This window comes from Coloeus monedula (assembly GCF_965178545.1).
Source record: "Coloeus monedula genome assembly, chromosome: 3".
Classification (NCBI taxonomy): Eukaryota; Metazoa; Chordata; class Aves; order Passeriformes; family Corvidae; genus Coloeus; species Coloeus monedula.
In genome coordinates this window covers 5457125-5481651 of record NC_138783.1, presented here as the reverse complement: position 1 = coordinate 5481651, position 24527 = coordinate 5457125, and the positions used below count along the sequence as shown (strand labels likewise).

General features: G+C 46.3%; 2 protein-coding genes across 3 annotated transcripts; both read left to right on the top strand.

The window, feature by feature from the left end:
- The first annotated feature begins 1023 nt into the window (after positions 1-1023).
- POGLUT1 (protein O-glucosyltransferase 1) lies at positions 1024-15220 on the top strand. Of its 2 annotated transcripts, XM_082279178.1 has the most exons (11): positions 1024-1120; positions 1318-1408; positions 3211-3354; positions 3773-3908; positions 6566-6687; positions 8232-8291; positions 9274-9373; positions 10173-10231; positions 12053-12220; positions 12738-12794; positions 13425-15220. In XM_082279178.1, the coding sequence occupies exons 1-11, from the start codon at positions 1042-1044 to the stop codon at positions 13579-13581; spliced, it is 1173 nt and encodes a 390-aa protein (XP_082135304.1). In that variant the 5' UTR covers positions 1024-1041; the 3' UTR covers positions 13582-15220. The 2 variants fall into 2 exon arrangements, with proteins under 2 accessions (XP_082135304.1, XP_082135305.1); XM_082279179.1 differs by lacking the exons at positions 12738-12794; positions 13425-15220 and having other exon boundaries at positions 11911-12194.
- A 637-nt stretch (positions 15221-15857) lies between these two features.
- On the top strand, positions 15858-23101 carry TIMMDC1 (translocase of inner mitochondrial membrane domain containing 1). The gene is given in 8 exon segments (XM_082278741.1): positions 15858-15980; positions 16101-16266; positions 17586-17674; positions 19773-19840; positions 20712-20790; positions 21799-21909; positions 22299-22353; positions 22355-23101. Coding segments are annotated over 8 exon segments (696 nt in total). The 5' UTR covers positions 15858-15885; the 3' UTR covers positions 22388-23101.
- Positions 23102-24527: the final 1426 nt, after the last annotated feature.

Here is a 24527-nt window from a genome sequence, read left to right as displayed (position 1 = left end):
TCAGTTCTCTTCTTTCATTGAGCCATAGAATAGCTTGAGTTGAAAGGGATCTTTAAAGATCATCCAATCTTTGAAGGACATTGACCTGTTGGAATGAGTCCAAAGGAGAGCCACCAAGATGATTAGGAGGATGGATGAGCTCTCCTACAAGGAAAGGCTGAAAGAATTGGGTCTGTTCAGCCTAGAACAGTAACTGCTGAGGGGTGACCTAATTGCGGCCTTCCAGTACCTGAAGAAAGATAGGGAGGGACTTTTTACAAGAGCATGTGGTGACAGCACAAGGAGGAAAGGACTAAAACCAAAAGAGCATGGGTTTAGATGAGATATTAGGTGAAAAATTCTTTACTGTGAGGGTGACGAGGTACTGGAACAGGTTGCCTAAAGTTGTGGATGCTGCATTGCTGGAAGTGCTCAAGGCCAGGTTGGATGGAACTCTGAGCAACCTAGTCTCGTGTCCCTGCCCATGGCAGGGGTGCTGGAACTAAATTATGTTTAAAGTCCCTTTCAACTCAAACCATTCCATGATTCCATGATTCCTTGCAATCCACAGCCCTGAAGCTGCAGAGAAATTTATACAAATCAGTCTGAACCTTTATACCGTAATGATGAGATTTGTGACTTTACCCTAGATGTTCAAATTGAATCAGGCCTTGGCAACAGCGGGTGGTCGGGACAGGAGACAGAGTCGCTTACAGGCTGGACCAACTGCTTGATGAACCCAGGCGTCCAGGGAAGTTCTTCCTCGAAAACGCCCGAAGGGAGCGAGGGCCAGCAGGCAGGCACACAGACCTGCGTGAGGCTGGCGGGACTCCTGAGGGCGGAGCCAGGAGGATGTCGGGGGGGCTATCCCCGGTGCACACTCAGAGCTCCCCTGGGTAGCGGCTGCTGGTTCAGCACGGTCCCATCTGTCGCAGCCCGCCGCGACTGTGTCACGACACGGCAATGTCCGCCCGCCCCCTCAGCGCTCGGGCGGGAACTACACCTCCCGTGGCCGCGCGGGGCGGGCGCCGCCGCCATCTTGGGCCGGGCGGCAGGGCGGCCATGGCCGCGGGGCGGGCGGCGCTGGCGCTGTGGGCCATGGCGGCCGCGCTGTGCCGGCCGGAGCCCGCCCTGGCGGCAGGTGAGCGGCGGGACGGCGCGCCGGGAGCGCGGAACGGGGCCGGGGGGCCGGGCGGGCGCCTCCGCCAGCACCCCGTGGCGGATCCCGGGCTGGAAGGCACGCCCGACCCGCTGCCCGTTCCCCGCCTCGCCACCCCGCCGCTTGTCCTGCTGGCGGATGGATCGAATCCTTGGGCTTTTCCTTCCTGTGTGTTTTAGATGCCAAGTGGAAAGCGATAACTGGCCAAATTAAGAAAGCTGTGGAAGCCTATGAGCCGTGTGTAAAGGAAAATTGCAGCTGCCACCAAAGGTGAGAGACTGGTTTCCTTTCGACTGCGCCGGTCTCCGGACATAGGAGGGAATACTTTCGGCGGCGCTGGTGGATTGGGAATTAGCTAGGGAATATTTGGGCCCAAAAGTGTCACATCTGCAGCTATCCGACACCGCTGGTCACACGCCTTGTTACCCTTTGCAACTGAACATACAGTGTGTTGGCATTTCAAATATGACCACGCAATAAATCATACACATAGCTGGTGACATTTGGCTAAACAACCCACTTCTGCCTTCTCACTCAGTAGGATTGAGGGGTGGGGGTTGATACCTTTAAGCAGTATTTTTGTTTAAAGGAGGAAAAGGAATTTAGGAGTTAATATATTCTTCTGCTTTTAGGATTAGGATTTCGGATGCAGAAACACAGATGCCCAACTTCAAGCCTCCTATTTAAAATTATCGGATGTGCTCACTCATTTTTGGTTTTGAGTGCTATATTGGCTTTTAAAATCCGATGAGTTATATTGAGCAACTGTTTGTACACTCTGTTTGGAGCTTTTGATCTTCATTGCTCTTGAAATATTGATGAGGGAAAGTCTCTTTTAGCTGAGCCTTCCAGTCTTTTTCCTAAATTCCAGTCCAGATACAGCCAAACGACATATCCTAATATTTAGACATACACCCCACCAGATCCTGCCCTCCTTTGGGCAAAACACCTTCTCAAGTGGTTACGACCTCCAATGATACACTGGACATGATAGTCAGTAGTAACATGAAGTTAGGATGGCTGTGGATGTGCCATGGCACTGCAACTCTCATCCTGTTCTCAAGCTCATCCCGTTTGCATCCCTGCCAGACTGCTCATGCTGTTGTGGTCAGATCATCCACACGATGGCAATTCCTGACATAGTTTTACTGCTCTCTACCCGATTAGGAAATAGCAGAATTCTGGAGGTTGGAGGGGACCTCTCGAAATCATCAAGTCCAATCCTTCTGCTCAAATAGGGTTGCCAGGTCTGCGTCCAGTCAGGTTTTGAATATCTCAACATTAATATGTCAAAGAAACTCCACAGCCCATCTGGGCAACCTGTACCAGTGTTTGACCACCCGCACAGTGGGATCACCCTGACAATGTTTTCTTAAACTGAAGCATTGATGCAATGTCTACCTAAAAGCAAAGGATGTTTCCTTGACTGTTACAGTCAGACAGTGTTTATTACATGCTCCCAAGCAGTTAGATCAGAGGACCTTTACACTAAATTTATATAAATTGCATCCTCATGCTGTGTGGTCTTAAATTTATTGGGTTTGTGTTTCCATACTGTGTTCCTGGAGCTCATTGTGATGTGCAGAAGTCACAGGACATGTGCTGCATAGGCCTGTCCTCCTGGGCCAGCTGTCACTCACCCAGTGTTGCTGTGTGATGGTATTTCGTGCAACTAGACTGTTACCTTCTTTTTTGATGTCTACATAGCATGACATTGTATGAGGAGTTTAGTCCTGGTGTGCCCCATCATTCGTGGAGGGCCAGAGCAAAAGGCTGAAGTGAGCTGAAGGCTTTTACCAAAACATGCCAGAGTATGTCAGGTACTTTGTGGGAGAGTAACTGGAGTTGTCCTGTGCTGGGCTTTGTGTTCAGGCAAACAGCATGTAGGTAAAAGTGTGAAGGTTGGACCTACAAGTCTCTGAGGAACTTCCAAGTGACTTATAGTCTCCCAGCAGAGCTCCTGGAAGCTACATGGAGCTTGTTTAGCTAGAAGCCTGCTCTGCACACTGCAATAATTTAATGCACAGTATCCTCCCTGTGGTACATAATAATGGCTGATGGTTTTGTTTCAGTGTCTGGAAGCAGGACCTGGCTCCTTTCCGAGGTGGCATTTCCAAGGAGACAATGTCAGATGTGGTGAGCCGGAAGCTTGGGACACACTACCAAATAATTAAAAACAAACTGTACCGTGAGCAGGACTGCATGTTCCCTGCAAGGTAAGAGCTGTGCAGATCTCCTCTCCCTAGCTGGGATAGAAGAGTACTTCCAACGCTACCAAGCTGGAATTCATTGAGTCCAATGGTATTTCAGAGGTCTGAATCAGAGCAGGGGCCTAGAAAGTAAACTATTAGGCTTAAATGTATCAGTAGGAAAGTGTCACTGTTGCATTTCAGTGTACAAAGGGTCGGTTGGTTGTGGGATCCCAGAGAAAGCTCGGATCAGGCCAGATCAATAGGGTGTGTTGTTTCATTGGTGTCCATACTGCAGTGGGACTTGGAGGCTGCTCCCAGTTTGCATCATGGTATGGCTTAGGCTCACCATCTCTTCTGCCTCTGTGCAGAGAAGGGCCTGCAAGAGACTGCAGGGTTCCGATGCCTTCTTATAGCTCTTTTGGCACGTGTCATTTCTCCACAGATGCAGTGGGGTTGAGCACTTCATTCTGGGGATCATCCACCGCCTCCCTGACATGGAAATGGTGATTAATGTGCGAGACTACCCCCAGGTTCCCAAGTGGATGAAACCCATTATCCCAGTCTTCTCCTTCAGTAAGGTACACACACCTTAAAAAGCTGAGCATTTCCAAGATGTGCATGTCCCTCTTTCTCTTGGGAACATATTTTTGAGGAAGGTTTTCTGTGCATCAAAATTGCTTGCTCCTTTTTGCCCTTTGTTTCCTTTCGCTTCCAGTTTTCTGGCAGACAGACTTGCAGATCGATTAGATAGAGCAGCTTTTCCGTTCATTAGCTCCTCTTCCAGGTCAAAAAGTGTACCTCTGCCGCAGTGGAATGATGCACAGCTGGATGGGATATGTGCCAGCCTTGCTGTCATTTGCTGCAATACCTCTGGTAAAATTGTAGCCGTAGTTTATCAGTAATATTAAGGATTTTTGATCATGTCCGTTGTCATACAGTAATCTCATTTAATGTGAATATTTTAGTCCTGTTTTTGTGGTACCACAGATGAGTGTTTCTGACTTTCTTTTCTATAATATTGTCATCTTCTATGAACCCTTTTCCCTTGGATTCCATTTTCCACCTGCAAATGTGCACACACACACAGAGGCACATGCATGCATGGAGACCATTGCTCTTTGTTTCTCTGTTCCCAGACTCAAGAACCCTCCTGCATGTTTTCCTACCTCTCAGACTCTTAAACCTGACTGTAGCATAGTGTCTCATCCTTTCCAGCAAATTATTCTAACACCTCAAGCTTTGGCTAATCTTGCTTTGCCCAAATCCTCCACTTTCACAGCCTAACCCTGATTCTGCCCTTGGTTGAAGTCCAGCAGACAGTAAGATGCAAAGAGAAGCAAAACCTTATTTGGTCTTTCTAGTTCAAACCCAGCTGTTTCTGCTGACTTGCAGCATCTTACTCTGAACCTAGGTCTTCAGCTCATGCAATCTGAATAATTATATGATCCAAATAATAATATGATCCATAACTATTGCCTGCTCCCTGGAGATCCTAAAATTCTCTCTAGATTTTCAGTACAGCCAATAACCATGTTTGCTGCTCGATGCAGTAGTAAAGCCAAGCTGTCTTTCCCCTTGACCATTGCACAACCTTAACTCTAGCCAGCAGAACCCAAGATTTTCCAAAGCAGGTTGCAGGAGTTTAATCTTTGCATCTGTATTCATCATTCTGCTCCTGGGTGCCCTGCAAGACCCCACAAGAAACGGAGCTCTACACTCACTGTTGTCCAGTATCTGAACTGTAACCTCAACCCTCTCTTAATTGAAACCCAGTGGTGCAGGCACAGCTCACATTTCACCACCAGTGTCAGGAAAACTTCAGGGTTCTGGTCCCATGGGCTTTCTAAGGCTGAAAGCATAAGGAATTGAATGATTGTCCTATTCTGCATCTCAGAAGGTGACTGTGGGGCAATGGTGGAGCTGATGTGGTTTGTTACCAGTGCCTGTTTGTAGCAGGACTGAGAAGGAGCAGATAAAGAAGCAGACACTCACTCAAGTTGGAAGGGACCTCAGAAGGTCACCCAGTCCAGCACCTTGCTCAGAGCAGGACCAGCTCTGGGCTGCATCCTGCCCAGGTCTGAGCATCCTCGAGGACAGCGTGTCCACAGACAGAATTTGACCTCTGTCCGAATGAAAACATATTTCCCACTATCTAACTGGAATTTCTCTTCTTGTAATCAAAGCCTATCGCCACTCAGTCTGGCTCTGCACTTTAGAAAAGAGTGTGCCTCCACCTGAACTCTCCTAGTAGGCCGTAGGAGATGGCATTTACATTCCCCTAAGCCTCTTCTTCCCATGCATGGACAAACCCATTCCTCAGTCCCTGTTCATAAGTCATGTGCACTAACCTCCTGACTACTTTGGTGGCCTTGGACTCTGCAGTATCTCCAGGTGGCAGATAGATGGATAATTGTGTAGGAAGTTTATTACTAGTGCAAGGAAGTTGCCTATAGTCTGGTTTTATGGAAGGGTTTAGTCTTCCTTAAGTGCTGGTCTTCCCTCTGATAGTATGTGGGGATTTAAGCAACCAAACAGGAGTGAGGAACTGGAATTCTTACATGACCTGGATATTTATTACAGTGAATTGTTAAGTGATCTCTAGGAAGGCTGGAGTGAACTGAGGTGTTGGAAACCTTAATGTCAAAGTGTCTCTAAGTGCCTCTATCTCTGAGGAGGTAATAATGCCTCTTGACTTCTCATCAGAAGAAAACATTTGTAGCTACACATAGGCACAAGCCTATAGAAAGGTGAGTTGAGCTCAGGTCTTTTGCTCTTTACTAATCAGCTGCATCATGGATTTCTTTTGCTATTTTCTACATGAAAGTCCTGTGTCATCACAAAGCAAGACAAGGCCTTTTAAAAATCATTGAAGCATTTCAGTATCAAGCTGTCTTCATGTGAACCCTGCCCAGGGAGGTTGTGGAGTCTCCCTCTCAGGAGACATTCCAAACCCACCTGGACATGTTTCTGTGTCACCTGCTCTAGGTGACCCTGCCTTGGCAGGGGGGTTGGACTGGATGACCTCCAGAGGTCCCTTCCAACCCTATTAATTCTGTGATTCTGTGGTTCTGTAACCCCGGCAAATGGTGACTGCAAAGCTCTTGTGGCCTCTTACGGAAGCGTAATGGAGAAAGCCAGCAGAGCTCCCAGGAGGCATGTTTGTTACTGGTGGGCTCAGTCAGTACACCAAAGTAGATATTACTCTCATTCTTGCATTACTCTCCTTTTTCTCAAGACATCTGAATACAATGATATCATGTATCCTGCCTGGACATTTTGGGAAGGAGGACCAGCTGTTTGGCCGATTTACCCAACAGGTTTAGGGCGCTGGGACCTCATGAGAGAGGACCTCAGAAGGTATGTTTTGGAAATGGTTATGTGTGGGGGAAGGTTTCATGGAAGACAAAGATCCATCTTGCACTGGGCAGCACTGGGCCGGTGTTGATGTCTAGGACCATAGGTCTGTTGGCCTGTGATCTGTCCTGCTGCCTCACATTAACTACCTACAGCTTAACTGCTGTATGGGAATTCTCCATGGAAACCTTGGATGATGTAACTGGAAGTTATAATTAGCTCCTCTGTTTGCAACCCTTTAGTAAGGAATGCAGAGGACAAACTATGCACATCCTTCATGCTGTCAGGGCCAGATTACTATCGGGTTTGGGGAGAGCAGGTTTGTCAATAAAGTAGCAGTTATCTTTTGCCTGCAGAAATCTCCCCTGACACACAGAAATATTTTTCTTTCTTTTCAACTACTTCTCTAGGAGCTGTGTTTTTTTCAGTGCAGGGATGATCCAGGATGTTTGTATAAGCTTCTGGAAGGCTAAAGGAAAGCCTTCTTTAGATCTGCTTTTACTTGAGTGTCGTTGTGCAATAAGAAAACCTGGAATTATTCCTAAGAATCAAGAGTCACTACTGGGCTAAGACAGAAGATGTTTCTGGCTGGGAGTCTTCCTTTTGGCAGGATCTTTTGACTTATTAGCAGAATAAGGGGCTGCTTCCCATGGAGAGTGACAAACCAAGTGTGCAACAGTGAGTGAACATAGAAACAAAATAGCAAAAACCACTTCTATGTAACTGACTTGATTTCAGAACGCAAGGTTGAGTCTTTCCCTTTTCAAAATCTGAAGATCTACATGACTATTCATAGCTAAAGCTTAATGTGTTATAGTGTAACCGAGGTCCAAAGTAGTTACTCATCCTTGTGTTTTCACTTGTGTCACTGGGTTAAAAGGAGATGCAAAGCTTGACCTGCATAGGTAGAGCAGCTTGGGGGTCAGGACCTGCATGTTCCACCAGGTGCAGTAGAAAAGTATGGCAGAGTTCCCCTGAGAGGTGGTGAGGCAGGTGACTGCACTGACAGAAAAAAACCCAGGTGAACAGCTATTTTGGAGGACTTGATTAGGTTTAAAATGAAAGTGATTATGAAAAACAATGAACTCCTGTGTTTTAAGTGCAAAACTCTAGGTGGGTTTTTTGTTTCTTGATTGGTAGTTTTGTTTTGTAGTGGGAAATGACTGATTAGAAACTCTCCAGTGGTTTTTCACTATCCATATTCAGTGAAGTACAGCAAAATAAAGCCACAGTGCAAACAGTGGATTCAAATCTTAGGTAAACTTTTCATAGCCTTCAAGGTTTGGTGGGGGGTTGTGTGTGTCATACATTGTTTTGAGTGAAAGGTGTTCTGGAAAGTAGCCTATATCGTGTTGCCTTAAACACAACATTCACAGGAAAACCTGTTTCTTTTCACTTGGCTGAGAGGTTTTTTCTGCTATAATGAAGAAAGTGATTTCCATCAAAAATGAAGAATGGAAAGAGACATCATGCTGTGAAAGCTGATGAGAGTGCCGTTTCATGGTTATATTAAATCATTTATTGCCATGTATAAAAAATATTTTCAGATCTGCAGAAAAATGGCCATGGAAGAAAAAAATCTCTAAAGGATATTTCCGAGGATCCAGGTGAGCATATTTTCCTGCAACAGAAGATTCTACCAACATAGGCTGTGGCAGCTCTCTGTACGCAGAAATTTCCATGTCTCTAAGACCTAATCCCTAATTAAGTGTAACTCAGAGTGTGTTTTCCAAAAGTAAGGAAAGTAAGACATGTTGTACAGCATTGCACCATTAGTTATTCTCCATAAGAGTTGCCATTTGCAACTAGTTTATTATAATCACCTAATATTGGAAACAGAAGTTGTGATGGATTTGCCACATTATTTCTTAATGACTAAAACTGTCACCTCAGGAACCCGCTTGTTTTGTTCTGTGAAGGGAACCACAGGGGCTTGATACAAATTTAAAGATTTAATATTGCTGTTCATGCTTCCTGACAATGTGAATGCTTTATGGGCTGTGCAAATGCTCCACACTGAATGAAAAGTGTTCTGGCCTTAAGTTACCTGAGTGGTGGGGGATAGGAGAAGGTTATTTTTGGCCTCTCTCCAGTGACAGTTTGAAACAATGTTAAACCCCATACTTTGTTTCTTCCCTTTCCCCAATAGAGAAGGATTTGATGGCTTACCGGGTAGGCTCCGGAAGTGATGAGGAATGTGTCTCAGGGATGTCATAACCTTGTTTTAAAGTCCTGTCAGAGGGATCACTGCTGAAGATGCTGAGCAGCTCTTAACTCCCTGTGAATAAGGAGAGAGTTAAAGCATTTGGCACCCATCAGGATAAAGCCTGAAGGAAGCAGGATTTGTCCTGGGAATTGTTTAAATAATACTGTTAAATATATAGTAAGTAAAATAATTTTGGTAGCCATAACTCATACTCTTCTGTTAATATACCCTTGGACAGAAATACACTGTGGGACACACTTCATAATGTTTTGGGGACACAGAGGGAGGTCAGCCTCAGAAAGAAGCAGTGCCTTGAGTTGTGTAGTCTGTTAGCTGTGTTGAGTCATGTGGATTGGCAATTAGTGATAGCATTTCTTTTTCAGAACAAGCCCTGAGAGAGATCCCCTCATCCTGCTGTCCCGAGAAAACCCAGAACTTGTTGACGCTGAGTACACTAAAAACCAGGCTTGGAAGTCTGAAAAGGTGTGTGGGTGTTTGTCTGTCTTGTGAGTGTGAAGGCCAGAAAGGGTGGCATTGCAAGATGGCTTTGATGAGTGAGAAATAGCTTGTTGGAGAGTTGTGGGTGATCCTTTAGAGTGGGGGAGGTTTGTAGTTCCCTTGATGGCCGCACCTCTCTGACAGATGAAAGGAGGGAAGTCTCTAGAGCCTGGCAGGCCAAACACTCTTCTTCCTTCTACGCTTTTTGTTCAAGGAAAGCAGAACACATAAGAAAATGAACCTCTGCCAATCTTCTCCTCTCCCACAACAACAAAATTGGCCAACCCTTCCCCTTCTATCTCTGAGCTGCCTCTGTGGTGTTGTCAGTCTTTAAACCTTTTTCTGTTTTCTCTATTTCTTGATCCTATTGTGGATAACTTTCTGATAACTGTTGCTGATAACTTTTTAGTTTCTTGCTTAGTCTACAGTCCAGCTCTCTCCAGACAGTCTTGGCTAATCTGGTTACACTTGGCTTCACACAGTCCATTGTCCCAAGCTGTTTTCCACTCTGTAGCTGCCAACAAAACATTATCATTTAATGTGTTTGTGCTGGCATTCACTTACAGGCAGTGTGTAATTTACTGAGCTTTTTTTCTTGTTTGAAGGGCTGGGAATTCTTTATAATCCTTCTAACAGCCCACCAGAGAAGGTTTTCTCAGAAGTGGGAATGGAAGGTTTTGACACATCACCTTTGTTTCTAACTAAGAAGGAAAACAAATTAAATCACAATTTGAAGCTTATGTTGTTGTTGTTGTTGTTGTTTTTTAATTATCTTTGTTTTAAGGACACCTTAGGAAAGCCTCCTGCAAAGGAAATTCCACTGGTTGATCACTGCAAATACAAGTAAGAGTTTTGGTTAGTAAAGCTGTGCAAGAGCTGTGGGTTATTCTTTCCTTGCATGGTGTAGGGTCTCATTTTATTTTAAGGTCTAATTCAACAACCAGCTCCAAGTAGATATGAAAGCTTGTGGGCAGATATAAGACAGTTGAAAACTTGGGAGCTTAGCATGACAAGTGCTGCCACTGGGTGTATGTAGTAAAAGAGAGAACCTGAAATCTGATTCAGCAGACATAGTACTAATTCACACTTTTTATGTTGTTTGGGGGAATGTGGTTTTGATTTACAAAGGTTTTTATTCTTTAACTACTTTAGTGAGGGTTTTTTGGTGTAATACTCTCACAGGTTTCTGTGTACAATATAAACTCTTAGTGTGTATGCACTTGTGTGTCAGAGTTTTGCTTTTTCTTCTGCTAGTTGTGATTCTGCCAGCCAGAATCTGCTGATATAAGAGCTCAGTCATTTGGCTGAATCTGTGTTTTTGTGCAAATGTGATTGACTTGTCTCATTTTGTATTTCACTAGACTGTAGCCCAGATTTCTCCCTTCTGTTACTCATGCACTGCCCAACTCTGATGCTCCCCAGCCCATCATATGGTGTAGGCTGACATCCCCTCCCACACTTTTGTTGTAGCCCAGGGTGGTAGGGTCAACATGAACTTTTGTCTGCTCCCTTCAGCGTAGGTGTTATAGCAGGCTGGCTTGGCTGGGGTCGTGGATGGTGGGAGCTGTGTCTGGAATTGGACAGAGGCATTTCCTTGCTTCCAGACCATGTTCTTGTTACATCTCTACATGTATTTGTTGAGTTCCTCATACAATGAGCTCCTTGTCCCTGCCTTGAGCTCCTAGGTAATACAAAGGATGCAAAGTAATTTCAGATTTACTCCTTGTCATTTACTGCTGAGCTAAGTTTAGCTGTAATTCCTGTCTTGCCCAAAATATATACGATATATAAGCTCCATCTCACCCAAAATAGCTTAATTAAAGGAAGAACTCTCTTCCCCCAGCCCAAAATGTTTGACTTCAAAGATCAGTTATACGTACTGGGGAGGTTTACCTGTAGGAAAAACAACTTTCCATATAATAGGAGAAATGTGGGTTTGAAAAAGAAAACAAGTAAGCAAACAAACATCTCTCTGCGATACAGTTTGCTAAGAAAAAAACCCCCTTGCCACAGTCAAGCCCACTTTACTAACTTGGCAGAAAATACTGAAAACAAAATTGTGGATTCTTTGTTATCTGCAGAGTTCATCTGTTGTGTGCCGGCCCATTTAACCTCCTAGGGTTGCATTCCCAAGTTAAAATGGAACAATTACATTCAGATTAAAGCAGAATCCTAGAGGAAAAAATAACCTGAGATAGATGTGGCAAAGCACAACAATGAACAGAAAAGCTTCACTGCAAGGCAAGAGAGAATTGGGAAAAATTTCCTTGTGGTTGACAGAGTCTCTGGGTGATCCCGTAGGGTCACGGGATCCATGTTGTGACCTTCCATGCCTTGTTGGCAGTTGTCCATCAGGCCTCCTTCAGTTTGTCACAGGCAGGTGCCTTTATCACAGGTAAAGCCTCACACCTTGATTTTCTCACTGAGTTTTGACAGACAGCAGAAACTCACCTAGCACATCTGTAACTTCAGCTCACCTTTCCCGTGAGCAGCTTCAAATAAATGCGTTTCCTCTGTTTTAGCGACTGGTGTGCTGCTCAGTGTGAGGGAGGCCCCCAGCTGCTGCCTGTCAGGGAAGGTTCACTGCTGCCTGGAGACCAGCACAGCACATTTCCTCACACAAAATGTGTAATGAGGTCCCTCTCTTTGCTGATCCTTTTAAAGGTACCTGTTTAATTTCCGGGGAGTGGCAGCTAGTTTCCGCTTGAAACACCTTTTCTTGTGCGGCTCACTCGTCTTTCATGTCGGAGAAGAGTGGTTGGAGTTCTTCTACCCCCAGCTGAAGCCTTGGGTCCACTACATCCCGGTGCGGTCAGACCTCTCTGATGTCAGGTGTGAGGCCTGAGGCCCCTCCATGGAGCATTCCATACCATGGGAAAGCCTTTGGGAAGGTGGGATGGTTTGTGTTAGGCCATGAAGTGCCTCCTCTCTGAGGCATCAAGCAAAGACTCTTGGAGGTCACGGTCTTCCCTCTTCATCATTGCCCCCAAAGAATCCTTTGCTCATATTACTTGGGGAGTACAGTTTCACTGGAGTGTGTAGGTCTGTCACTCTCAGAAATCAGCAAGCACTAGACACTGAAATTTGCAAGTGGGCAGCAGAGATAAGGGGGAAGAAGAACTTATCAGTGGGCCAAAAATGTGTTAGCACCCAGATTTCTGCATGTTGTCCAGAACTGATGTGAAACAATCAAGAAGAGAAGTTTCTTCTGTGCTCTGAGGTGAGCAGCACCTTCACTCAGTTGTAGACTCTTAACCTCACCCTCCCCAACAATTTAGCTAAGGGATGATGTTCTCCACTGAGCCAATTGTTTCATAGCTTTTTTTTTTTTTTTGTGTCTTCATTTTAGGGAGCTCTTGCAGTTTGTAAAGGAGAATGATGCCATAGCACAAGAAATTGCAAAGAGGTAAGTTGTGTGTTCTTCCTGGCTATTAGGCAGTCTTCTTCCAAAACATTTTCTTACACTGCTTTTGAAGGAGTTGCCCAACAAAGACAACCTGGTATTAGTAGGGTGCAGTATAACTGATCTTCTGCAATAACAGCAGGAGGGCTGGAGCACTCATAACAAGCAAGGGGAAGCAGAGAACAGGATTCTGTGCTTAGCTCTTTGGTTCACATGTGACCTGTGTCAGGAGCCCCACGGAAAGCTGGCAGAGGTTGGGAGCTTTCGTCCCAGTATGAGGCGAGCTGGCTCCTGGGAGCTGTGTCTGCACTGTGAACATTATCTATCCACGCTGGCAGGGGCTGGCTTCTGAAGCAGCATGCATCAGTGCTGCTCTAGCTGTATGTGATAAGTGAAATCTGATATTTATTGTCCCAGATAGCAAATACCATCTCGAGGACAGCACAAGCACTGCAACTGTCAGAGCTGTGAGCATGAATGAAAATTGTAAAATTAAAATAGACGGTACAGAGCAGCGTGTGTTGTTTCTCATTTGAAACAAGGAAGAGTGAAAGTTGATACACATCCAAACCAAAACTAATGACTCTTGTAGGAACTGGAAAACAGTCCTGACTGTGCCTTGTGTGTCTCTAGGGGACGTCAGTTCATCACTGAGCACTTGGAGATGGAGGACGTCTCCTGCTACTGGGAGCACCTGCTGTCTGAATATTCCCAAACCTTGACTTACAAAGTGAAAAGGAGGAAGAGCTACAGTGAGATCGCTTCTGAACAGCTGAAAACAGAACTGTAGAGACTTCTCTGTTTTTCTCTTCAGCTCAAACTGATCCCTGTGGACATCTGAAGATCAGTATTAACTTATTTCTTGCTCTCTCAGACTTATCTTGTGCTCTAGAGCTACAGAGAACAGCAGTAGACTGTCTTGGACTCTGCTTCCAGGCAGTGGGGCTTGGTTTTACTGTCACCACAAGAATGTTAAGTAGCATGTTGGATTATGGCTATTTAATGGGGTGGTCAGTCACACCTAGAGGAGGGGTGTTAGCATTTAGGCCTTAGTTACTACCTGTCTCAGAATGATCCTAAATCCCATTCAGTCAATAAGAAACCTTGCTGTTCATTTTGCTGGACTTTTTACCAAAAGTCATGGCAAGGTGCGCAGACTGTGAGCTGCACTCAGCTGGCAAATAAATGCCCCTTTGTTTGGCAAATGTTTTCTCAGCTGGGTGATAGCACTTGGGATATTAGGTGTTCTCTGACAGAAGCAGTTACTGGGATTTGGGGGTAACTTTTTGGATAGCTTAGAGTTTATGTTGGGTTTTAGAGGTTGATGGTAAGGCTTTGACATGCCATTGAAAGGATAAATGATCCTTACAGAGTTACCCTACTTACCTCACAGGGGAGCAGCAGGTGGTGGTGATGTGACCATCATCAGTGGTGTGCTTGGCAACTGAGACAGAGGTGGTTCATCCTCCAACAGATGAGCTGGGTGCCTGCACAGCCCTGCACAACTGAGCCCCTGTTAATTATCTCTCACCAGCTGCCTGGCCAGACATCCTGGGATCCTTAGGAACCCACAGAAAGTATTGGCAGAGGTAGATTCAGCACTCCTTTTTTCCAAAAGTGCAGAGTCTGCTCTGATCCCCTTCTGTAATCTTGCCAGGATTATTTTGGGTTTTTTTAGTTCGAGGTTTTTTTGGGACTGGTAATACATCTGCTCACTTCAGTACTCATTTTTCTTCCCCGCAGCTGTGCCACTTCTTTTCTCGTCTCCTTCAGCCTGGTTGAGGGAATGTCTTCAGTCACACAGTAGTAGCTACTGCTCACATTACCCATTTTGAGGTGGTCACAGGCTGCTTGTGCTCTGTGTTTATGCCCACCACAGCCTCTCAGCCCAGAAGGACTGCAATTCCTGAAATGCTCTGTGGCCCTTGAGGTGAGAGGCCAGGAGGGAGCAGCATCTTCTCTGGCACCCAGACAGGTGATCAGGAGAATGTGGGGTGGCAGGAGGGACACTGGAGCCTCCCAGGAGAGCCTCAAGGCTGAGGGAGCAGCACATGATAATGGAAGAGGATGATAGCAACAGCTCTCAGGCCTGTCTGCAGTCAGTGTGCATCAGGGAAGAAGAAAATTGCATGGAACAATAACATTAAGTGCACGTGTGCCCTCACAGAGGCCTGGACACGTGTTTAGTGGGACAGAGTGTTGGTTTTGGGACCAGTGCTGGGGTTATCCCACCCGGCAGAGAAAACAGAACGGGGCATTTATAGAGCCTGGTTTCCCAGGGAAACTGTGCCAGAATGGAAAGGGTTTTCTGGTTTTCTATTTTGAGTCAACAGAGAGACAGCTCTCCCAAGAAACTGAACAGCTCTGTATGATATTTTTAAACCATTTGTAATGAAGTGCTTTTTTGGAATAAAACAAACAAAAATGAAGTTTTGCTGGGTGTATTGTTGCTTCATCAGAAGAGCAAGAAAAGGTCTGCAGAGCCCCTGCTGTTCTACCCATAGATCGTGCGATGAGACTTGATTGTCGCAGCTCAGGAGGCCCTTGGCCGATGTGATGGTCCGTCAGGAGTGGGGGAAGACTCCCGGGAGCCACCAAGTCCCATGGGAACTCCCAGGCACCTCCCCTGGTGGGGAGCTTTCAGTCCTTTGGTGAAAGGCCTCACAAATGAGTCTGGGGGCGCTTCGGCGGTCTTTGATGTTTTATGACGCCTTTTAATACACGACGGCTGCATCTGTGTCAGCGCAGTCGAGCCAGCAATGCCCCAGCAGACCTTCCCCCAGGGAGGGCAATGAGCACCATCAGAGGCACCATCTCGCCTCAAAGCCCGGGGCCTGGACCCCTCTGTCTTGTGCAAACCGGGCATCACAGCCCCCAAAACTCAGCTCCTTCCTCGGGCGGTGCGAACCTGGCTCTGCACAAATGGGGAAATGTTTGGAGTCATTAATCAGTAAGAGTTCAGTCTCACACGAGCCGAGCCAAGCCGAGCGATTCCGAGCGATTCCGAACGATTCCGAGCCGAGCCGCTGCGTGCCGTGCCCCGCCGGGGCGCAGGGGGCGCTGCCGCCCGCCCAGTGCCGCTGCCGGCTCGGCCATGGCGGAGCGCTCCGGCGCTCAGGCCGGGTTTGGCCGCCCCGCGCCGCTGCCGCAGACCGGCTGGGAGCGGCTCAGCGAGCTCTGGCGGCTCGAGTGAGCGCCGGACCGGGTCCGGGTGGGATGGGATGGGCCGGGCAGGGGGGCTGGGTCGCGGCGGTCCCGCCGGTGCCTCCTCCGGCCGACCCCGCGCCCATCGCTGCCCTTCCCTTGCAGCGAGCAGCAGCACTACCCAGAGGAGACGGTGAACATCGCCAAGTCGGCGTTCGCGGCGGGCGTGGTGGGCTGGGTGTACGGGGGGCTGCCCGCCTTCGTCAGGGCCCGCAAGGCCTTCATCGAGAGCAGCCACGGCGAGCTCTTCCAGAACCGCGCCGATGCCGTGGTACGGGCCCCGGGGGATGCACGGGGGGAGCGCTGGGCAGCGCCCGCCCGCGGGGCCCGCAGCGTCCTCGGGAGGCCTCGGCCTTGGGAAAGCGCCGGCTGTGGAAGTTGCCCTTGGAGCCGCGGTTTGGGGTGACACCGGCGTCCGCAGGAGGCCGGGTGGCCTCGTGTTTGTAGGACGCGCGTGTTTGCCTGATTCTGGTACTTTGTGGCAAAAAGTTTGCTGGGAGTGTGTAAATGCGTGCAGCCTGCCCGGTGAGCTGCTGCTGCGGCAGTGAGCTGTTCCCCGTTACCCAAATTGCACGCGGTTAGCTTGAAAAAAGTGTCCTTCGTTACAGAGAAAGTTGGTAACAAAAGTTTACCCATCTGTTAAATGGCTGATTAATATGTCTCGAAAAGGCTTTCTGCTTTTAAATTTTAGTGTGCTGACAGGAGACTTCATAGTATCAAACCGGGATTGTACTCTTGTCTTATTAATGTGACTCATTTTAAGACCATTTAAAATTCTTTTAGAACAACAGCGCAACAAAGAACATTTGTGACACTTTATAGATGTATTTGAACTTCTAGGTGTTTGCTATTCAATTAAAGTGTTGGTTACCTGGATTATGAGGAAGAAAACCCCTTCAAAAATCTGCCCGATGTAAATTTTGCATCACTTACAATTAGATTTGGCCCCTGATGTAGTGATCTGCAAATTACCACTGCCTGGCTTCATTCTGGTGACTCTCTGGTATATCTGAACCCGGGCTAAGCACCTACAGCACAAGCATTGGAAGAGAAAAATAATATTTACTTTCATAATATTAACTGCAACATTTTTAATTTTTGTGAAGCTTCTGTTTATCACATATTTTAAAGACCCTCTTCTTTTCAAACTTTTAAGTGCCAGTGTTAAACTGCAGAGCTTGATGGTATCTTAACATTTAATGTAGATGGTTATTATTTACTTATTATTATTTATTGATGGTAATTATTTATTAATACTTACAAACTAATAATAATGAAGTAATTTCTAGTTTTTCCCCCTTCTCCTCTGTTGCTTTCCTGTACTGTCCTCGAAGAGCCCTCCCAGTCCACCCAGATGTCTTTCAGCAGCAGGATTAGAAAGACCAGTTGACATTCCAAACTGGAACTGATTCTTAGTTTTCCTATTGGTGGCTGGGAGCAGCTTTTCCTCTGAAGGTGTCTGAGTTGATCCCTCAGAGCAGGGGTATCAGTCCCAAGGGACATCAGTCCCGTGGCCTGGCTGGCAGTGGGCTGGTGGTGCTGGCAGGAGGAGGGGCTGTGACCCGTGACACCTCCTCTCTGTCCCCTCAGCAATCTGCACACCGTGCTGGTCTCCGGAGTTTCATCCGCTACGGCTGGCGCTGGAGCTGGAGGGTCACGGCTTTCACCACGATATTCAAGTGAGTGTTTCCCCATGGCAGTGGGAGCAGAGCTGCCTTGTGCTTGTGCTTGTCCTTCAGCACCAGTGGCCGAGAGCTTTCTGTGCCAGCAGTGCCCACAGCCCTGGTGATTGATTGAGGCTCCCGGTGTTGCCTTAACGTGGGTCTGGTTGATCAGGCATGAGCATGAAGAGGGTTTAACTTTTTAGAATTGCCCCAGAATTCACATCTGCTAATGAACCAACACAAGCCCTAAACATGGAAAAGCCCTGTTCGTACATCTAATCCCTTCTGTTACTGACTTGAATACTGTTCTTCCCTTTCTTGACAGCTTCTTTCTGCTTTTGCTTCATCTCTTTTTGTGCATTTTTCTCTGAGGGAGTGTTACAGTGTTGGCAGTTCCTGGAAGTGCTTTCTAACCCACACTGATACTTGTCCTTTCTGCTGTCTCATTACTGCCAGTTTGTATATGCTGGTGCTACTCAAAATTGTCACTACTCCTAGTTTATATACACTGGTGTTGCTCACAATTCTTTGTTCTTGTCCTCAGGCACTTGCAGGGGATTGTCTTGTTCTTGAGCAGTTGCTGCATATCAGACCTACCAGTTCTATGGACCTCTGTAGGCCTTCAGAGTTTTCCTACACACACAGAACCAATGCAGAGATAGTGTTCTGCTTCACTGATTTTCTTCCTTGGGTGTTTCAGGGCAATAGAACTTCAAACTAAGCGTGGTCTTCTGAGCTAAGCCCTTTTAAACTAGAAATATCTCCTTCACTGTTGTTCAAACTAGTAAATTTATGTGTTGTCCTAAACCTGCATTGACTCTCTCTGCAGGTATGTTTTGTTTAAATTCTCTTTCTGCTTTTAAGATCCCACAGTATTGACTGGCATTATTTTGTATTTCTGTCTCCCTAATTTTTTTGTTTCTTTCTGAATTTCTTCCTCGCTCTCTCTCAATTTCTTTGGCACCTTTTAGTTTGGTATTTTTTTAGGTATGGTATTTTTTTAGGTATGGTATGTTTTTAGGCTTAGTTAGCATGCTGTTTGCTTTCTCTCTTGGAGCTTTTGATTTCTTTGGGTTTTCTTAGATTTCTTTGGATTTGACATGTAACCTCGTCATCTTCCACCAGGTGTCTCCCCTGCAGTCAGATCAGCCCCTTTTTCACCAGCCCTTTGGAAAAGGTTCTGAACGAAGATACTTGCTGCTCAGCATTGTTTCTGTAAAGCCCAAGTTGAAAGTTTCATCCTGCAGTTGTGAAAACTTTAAGTTTCACAATTAGACCCCAAATTGTTTTGGTTTATCTGTGTTAGGAAGGAGAGGATGATTGCTGTTGGCTTGTTGATGTCATACAGGAGGCTCCCCGAAGTGCTGGGGAGGATGTGGCTGCTGAACTGAGAACAGAGAGTGTTCTGGGGCTTAGCTGATGCTTTTGGAGGAGTTGGTTTACCTACCCAGAGGGAAATCTGATGCCACAAGAGTAGGTGACTCTGTAGGTCATGAGTGTGACTTAGGTGTTGTGGTGGGGACCGTGTAAGATTTTACTGACATATGGATCAGCTTCTGGGATAAAGGTCCTATATCAGGACTGACTGACTGACAGGACCTTTTCATTGCTCAAATTCTTTTATCCTTGACTGTGTTACAAGTTCCTAGGCACTAGAACAGGTTCAGAGAAGTTGTGGATGCCCTATCCCTGGATGTGTTCGAGGCCAGGCTGAATGGAGCTCTGGGCAACCTGGTCCAGTGCAAGGTGCCCCTGCCCACAGTGGGAGCTTGGAACTGAGTGATCATTAACATCACTTTCAACCTAAACCATTCTGATTCTATGATTTTAAATGATGGAAAAAAAACCCTTGGATTAAAAAAAAGAAATAGAAAGAATATCCCAGATCCAGTTCAGGAACTCTGATATTCCCTGGCCTGTGTCTGTGTAGCTGCCTGCAGTAAAGTCACAGAAGTCATGGCTGGCACGTGTGTGCTCTGAACAGATGGGCAGCCAGGCAGTTAAGAGGCAACCTGAGGGCTGGCTTAATGAAATCCAGCTTTATTTCAGGCTCTGTTTTGCTACCTCTCTTTCTCCATGTGCAGCTGCTGACTTCTGTGCCTTACCTTTGCAGCGTGGTGAGCACGGGCCTGTCAGCGTACCGCGATAAAACCACCATCAGTAATTTTGCTGCAGCAGGAGGTAAGAGTGCTGTAACCTTGTGTGCTTTTCTCTTTGTAAGCAAGGGTTGTAGCAGAAAAGCATAAGCAGGTATCCACATCCCTTGGGCTGGAGCAGCTTCTGTGCTCTTGGGTTTTGCTTCTTGTTCCATTGCCTTTGCTCTGTTGTTTGCCTGCTGCATGCCTTTATTTGTAACAGAGATACTGATGCGCTGCTGAAACCATTGGGGAGTTTTGTGGTTATCAGTTCATCTTCAAGATACTTGCTGGAGTATTTTGGGTGTAAAAATAAGTGCTTATATGGGGTAAAGGCAACACTTGGTGCATAACCTGCTCTCATAAGCACCTATTTAACAAGGAAAGCATTTTTTATTTCCACTCTTGGTAACAATTCAGCACACTGTTTATAGGCTGCCCTTCTCATGCTAAGTTTTGCATGCCCACTTTTGGCAACAGGGCCCTGAGTAAGTGATCTGTTTGTTCAGTTTTACAGGCTTTATTGCCCTTACAGTTGGATACAGTTTTTACTGATCCTTTCTGCCTTACATGGCAGCTACTATTATTAGCTGTTGTTGAACAGAAAAAAGGGGGAGGGAGATCATGCTGCAGCCCAGAGAGAGCTTGGTTTTACTTTCATAGATACTTGTTAGCTATGAGAAAAACTTTGGCAGTTTTTCTGAAGCAGAAGGAACTTTGTCCAATGTTTCAGTGCAGAGACCATAGTGACTGTGTGGTGAGGTTCCATCCCACTGGCCATGGCACTTGGTTTCTGCTCTGTTAAAAGCAGATACCAGCTCATGGAGAAGATAAATGCAGCAAAGCAACTCCCTATGTCAGTGTGAGGTGGCTGTGGGGGCCTGTTTTTGGTTTCAGTGGGTTTGTTCTTTTTTTAGCCTTCACCGGAGCCCTTTTCAGAATGCACTTGGGCCTGCAGGGCCTGGCAGGCGGCATCATGTTCGGAACGGCGTTTGGGTGAGTTGTGACTGCTGCACACACCAAGCCTGGAATCATAGGTGGGGCTACAGGAGCTCCCCTTCCTCTCTTGTCTTGAGAGATTTTCTGTATCTCTCTTGGGATCTCATAATGATCACTTTTCTTCCAACTTTTAAACTGCTTTATTTTTCTTCTTTGTTTCTTGATGTGTTTTGCTGCTCTCTCAGTAGTGAGAGCTCAGTGCTCTCAATAGGGCATCTTATTTGCTGCTGTTTGCATACTAGAGGAGACAACATAGGCTCCACCAGAGCTGAAATGTGGAGCAGCAGCCATTAGGAAACACTGAGGGAGTAGCTGCATGGCTGGGCTGTAAGGTGACACATGTCTTTGTGTGTGTCTTGCAGTCAAGAATCTCCTAAACCTCCCAGGGGTATGGAGGAACCCATAGTTCTCTCTCAGAGGTTCTGTCCTTCAGGACAATAACCTCTAGCTTAGGAGAAATCTGACTTTTCAAGCAGGGCTGGGATTTCTTCTCAAAGTGCTGACCTGTAAATATCCTCCCAAGTGAATATAGGGATCCTACCTGAACAAGAAAATAGTTTTATTTGTGCTGCTTGGCACCATCAGGATGGTGTCAACTGTGGGCATGTTTGGAAGCAGCCTAGGGAGCTTTACCAGTGAAAACACAAGTACTTCAGGAGCTGGATGGGAGCTAAGCAGGGATGTCACTGTCTGAATTATGGGTTAGGTGTTCTATGGGGTCTTCACTGGGCACCATAAATCCTTCCACCCCTTAGTCCTTTGTGTGCCTCTCAATGAGTAAATTCAAAATACGTTATCACAGGGGCTCCAGTGAGTCACAGCTGAAGAGAGGCTGTGACAGTAGAACAAGAATACCTTAGTCTGTGGTGTGATGTGAGTGTTGGGGAATGTGATGCTCCCCTAATGTGACATCTGGCCCCTGCACGCTCCTTTTGCTGATGCCAGTAAGTTACTGCTGTTGTGTGTCCCCTTGGTGACTGACGACTTCTCTGCTTCCTCCCCCAGGATCCCTGCAGGAGGCCTCCTAATGGCAATGTATGGCTTGGCTGGCGAGACCTTGCAGGAGAAGAGGAGTCGTGAGCGCAGGGAGCTGTACGAACAGAGGCAGGCAGAGTGGTGAGGAACAGCTCTCCCCCTTCCAGTCGTGGACTAGAGGGTGTCTGGGTCTGTGTGTTCAAACATTTAAAGAAACCACGGCACACTAGGCTTTCCAAACCTCCGTTCTTCTCTTGGTTGTTGGTGTTGTTCACATACCAGTTTGAGAACTGCCCATTCAGTCTTCCCAGTCTTCCCTTTGTTGCTGCCTTCTTTCCATCCCCATTAAAGAGAGGAAAGAAGTAGGATAGCTGGAGGCTTGGGGGAAGAAAGGCCATAACACTGGTCATGTGAATTACTGAAATTTACTAGTTCTAGAAGAAATTTTCAAGAGCCAGGATTCTGCAGTCATGTCTCTGTCAGGAGGATACAGGCATAAAATTGCTTTGCACTCTCTCTTCTCCCTGTAGGCAATCCAGGCTCAGTGTGACTGAAGTCTTAGGCCAAACAGAAAACAATGCCCAGGGAAGACCAGAGATGGAGAGAGCAAGAGAACTGAAGAGCTGCTGAGTCTTTCCCAGATCTCTCTTGTAAGAAGCTACAAAGCATTTTGATCCTGCTTGTAAAAGCCTTCAGTGAAGGGATCATGGAAGTCATCTGTGAACACAGTTGTAACCTGTGAAAAAGTGTTTTGCTGAAAACATTGTTCAGGGATGGATATCACTTCACAAAGAGCTTGGAATGGCCAAACCTGTTCCACCTGAGAAGGTGGAAATACAGACTTTACAGGAAGTGTCATCTAGGTTTGGCAGGGAGTGAGGGCTCCAGAGCCTCATCTAGAACTCATTTCACTGCTGAAAATGTCCAAACCACCAGCGATGTAGAAATGCTCAAGGTAAAGGAGCCTATGAATTGTGTGCTAAAGGTGCCCTGATTCCAAAAGTTAATTATGCCCTGGTGAAAACAGCTCTTCAGACAGTGCCTGAAGAACTTGCTGACAGTGGCTTCTTACTTGGCTCCTTGGGGTATTTTGCAGTCAGTGTGGAGGAGGGGTGGAGGAGCTGGGAATTATATGAAAATACCCTGAAAAAGGCATGGTTTGGGTCCCTCAACAGAGGTCTGACTTGCTTCTGGTGGTGATGGTGGAAGACTTGGCACTGTGGACAGTTTTAACAATAAAAAAGCCTCTAATTTCATTTGAAAGTTGGAAATTAGGGGATAACCTCTGGGGGAAGTGTGGTTTAAGACGCTCAATAAAGCCATCTAGCAGTGGTGACTGTGTCCATAAGCTCTTTATGTCAGTACAGCTGGCATCTTGTGCTAGTACAGTGTTGGTACTAGAGAAGCATCCTATAGTGATATTCCATGAGAAGAGCTCTAAGATCCCACCAGACATTCCTCTACCCACGCAGTAACAAAGCTAGAGCCAGGAGAGTGCCAGCTCTATTATTTTGTTCCAGAGATGAGCTTTTAAGTCAGAGCTGTTACCTGTGGGTAGTGCTGGAGTTACTGTAAAATAGTCTGTACTCAGAAGGGTGAGGTGGCCCATCACTGTTGCCCCAAAGCAGGAGGTCAGAATTCCTGTTCCCTTTCTTTGTTGGAAATTTTTCTCCTACTAAAAGGAATTACATCCAGGCAGGATTTTCGGGTGTTCTTCTCATAAGAAAAGAATCTGTTCTGGTTGAATTCTTTTCCAGATAATTAGTGTTGATTGAAATATGAACAGTCGATCCCACGGAGCGTATTCCACCCACCCAAAGCAGATTTTTGGCACAGTTTGCTTCCAAGAAGGTGTTGTGTTTTCTGACTCTTGAAATGAGCATTTAATTATTTAAACACCCCAGTGTAGCTCATTTTTCCATTGAAGAAATACGTGTGTTTCAGGGTTGTCATCAACCAGCTCTGATTTTCCTTTTCTATGTGTAAGTGAAGGCTCTGAATAAGCAGAGGTATGGATATATCTTTCCCTTTTCCTGTTTTAAGCTCTGCATGTGTTGGTGACAGTAATGGTGTCCTTTTCCCCCCAAAAAAAGAAAATAGGCCTTTCTAAGTCACATTTTTGCCATTGTGCTTACACAGCGATGTCTTATCTTCTTCTTTTTTATCTTCTTTCTCTTTGCTATTACATCCCCACCCAATATCCCACACTCTTATCTGTACAGCAGCTCTGATGACATTTAGCTGTGTCATTGCTCTGTCTCTATTCCTATTTGGTGGTATTTGATGTGATGCCTAAAGAATACTAATTTTCCCATGCCTGGCCATTGTTGCAGGGATGTTATTCCGTGGGAGGGAAGGCAGAGCCAAGGTGTAGCAGTTGTGTGGATTTTCTCTCTGTGTAAGGGAGGGCTGCTACATGTTCTTGTGCTGCTTGTTAGCCAGGGGAAGCAGAGACTTCCAGCTACACTCAAGATTAGCAGCCATTTGTTTCTCAGTTTCCTGCTGAATTTGGCTCCCTGCACTTCCTTATTTCTTAGACTCCCAAATGGGGAGAGAAGAATTGGTTCAGAGTTTATCTTTTACATACACCTGTAAGGGATTCTTCACATCCCCACTCCCTCCAACCCCCCAGCAAAAGTGCAGCACTGAAGTTGTCAACCTTCCACTTTCAGAGTAGGTAACCCAAGGAGCAGGGGTACAGTGAGAACACCTTACACTGGGTTTTGCTTCTGCAGAGAGCCTCCTGTTTGGAGGGAGGA

Coding starts and splice junctions, on each gene's coding strand:
- POGLUT1 (XM_082279178.1), top strand. CDS start 1,042: ATGGCCGCGGGGCGGGCGGCGCTGGCGCTGTGGGCCATGGCGGCCGCG. Junction 1,409..3,210: donor AATTGCAGCTGCCACCAAAG/GTGAGAGACTGG, acceptor GTTTTGTTTCAG/TGTCTGGAAGCAGGACCTGG. Junction 3,909..6,565: donor CAGTCTTCTCCTTCAGTAAG/GTACACACACCT, acceptor CTTTTTCTCAAG/ACATCTGAATACAATGATAT.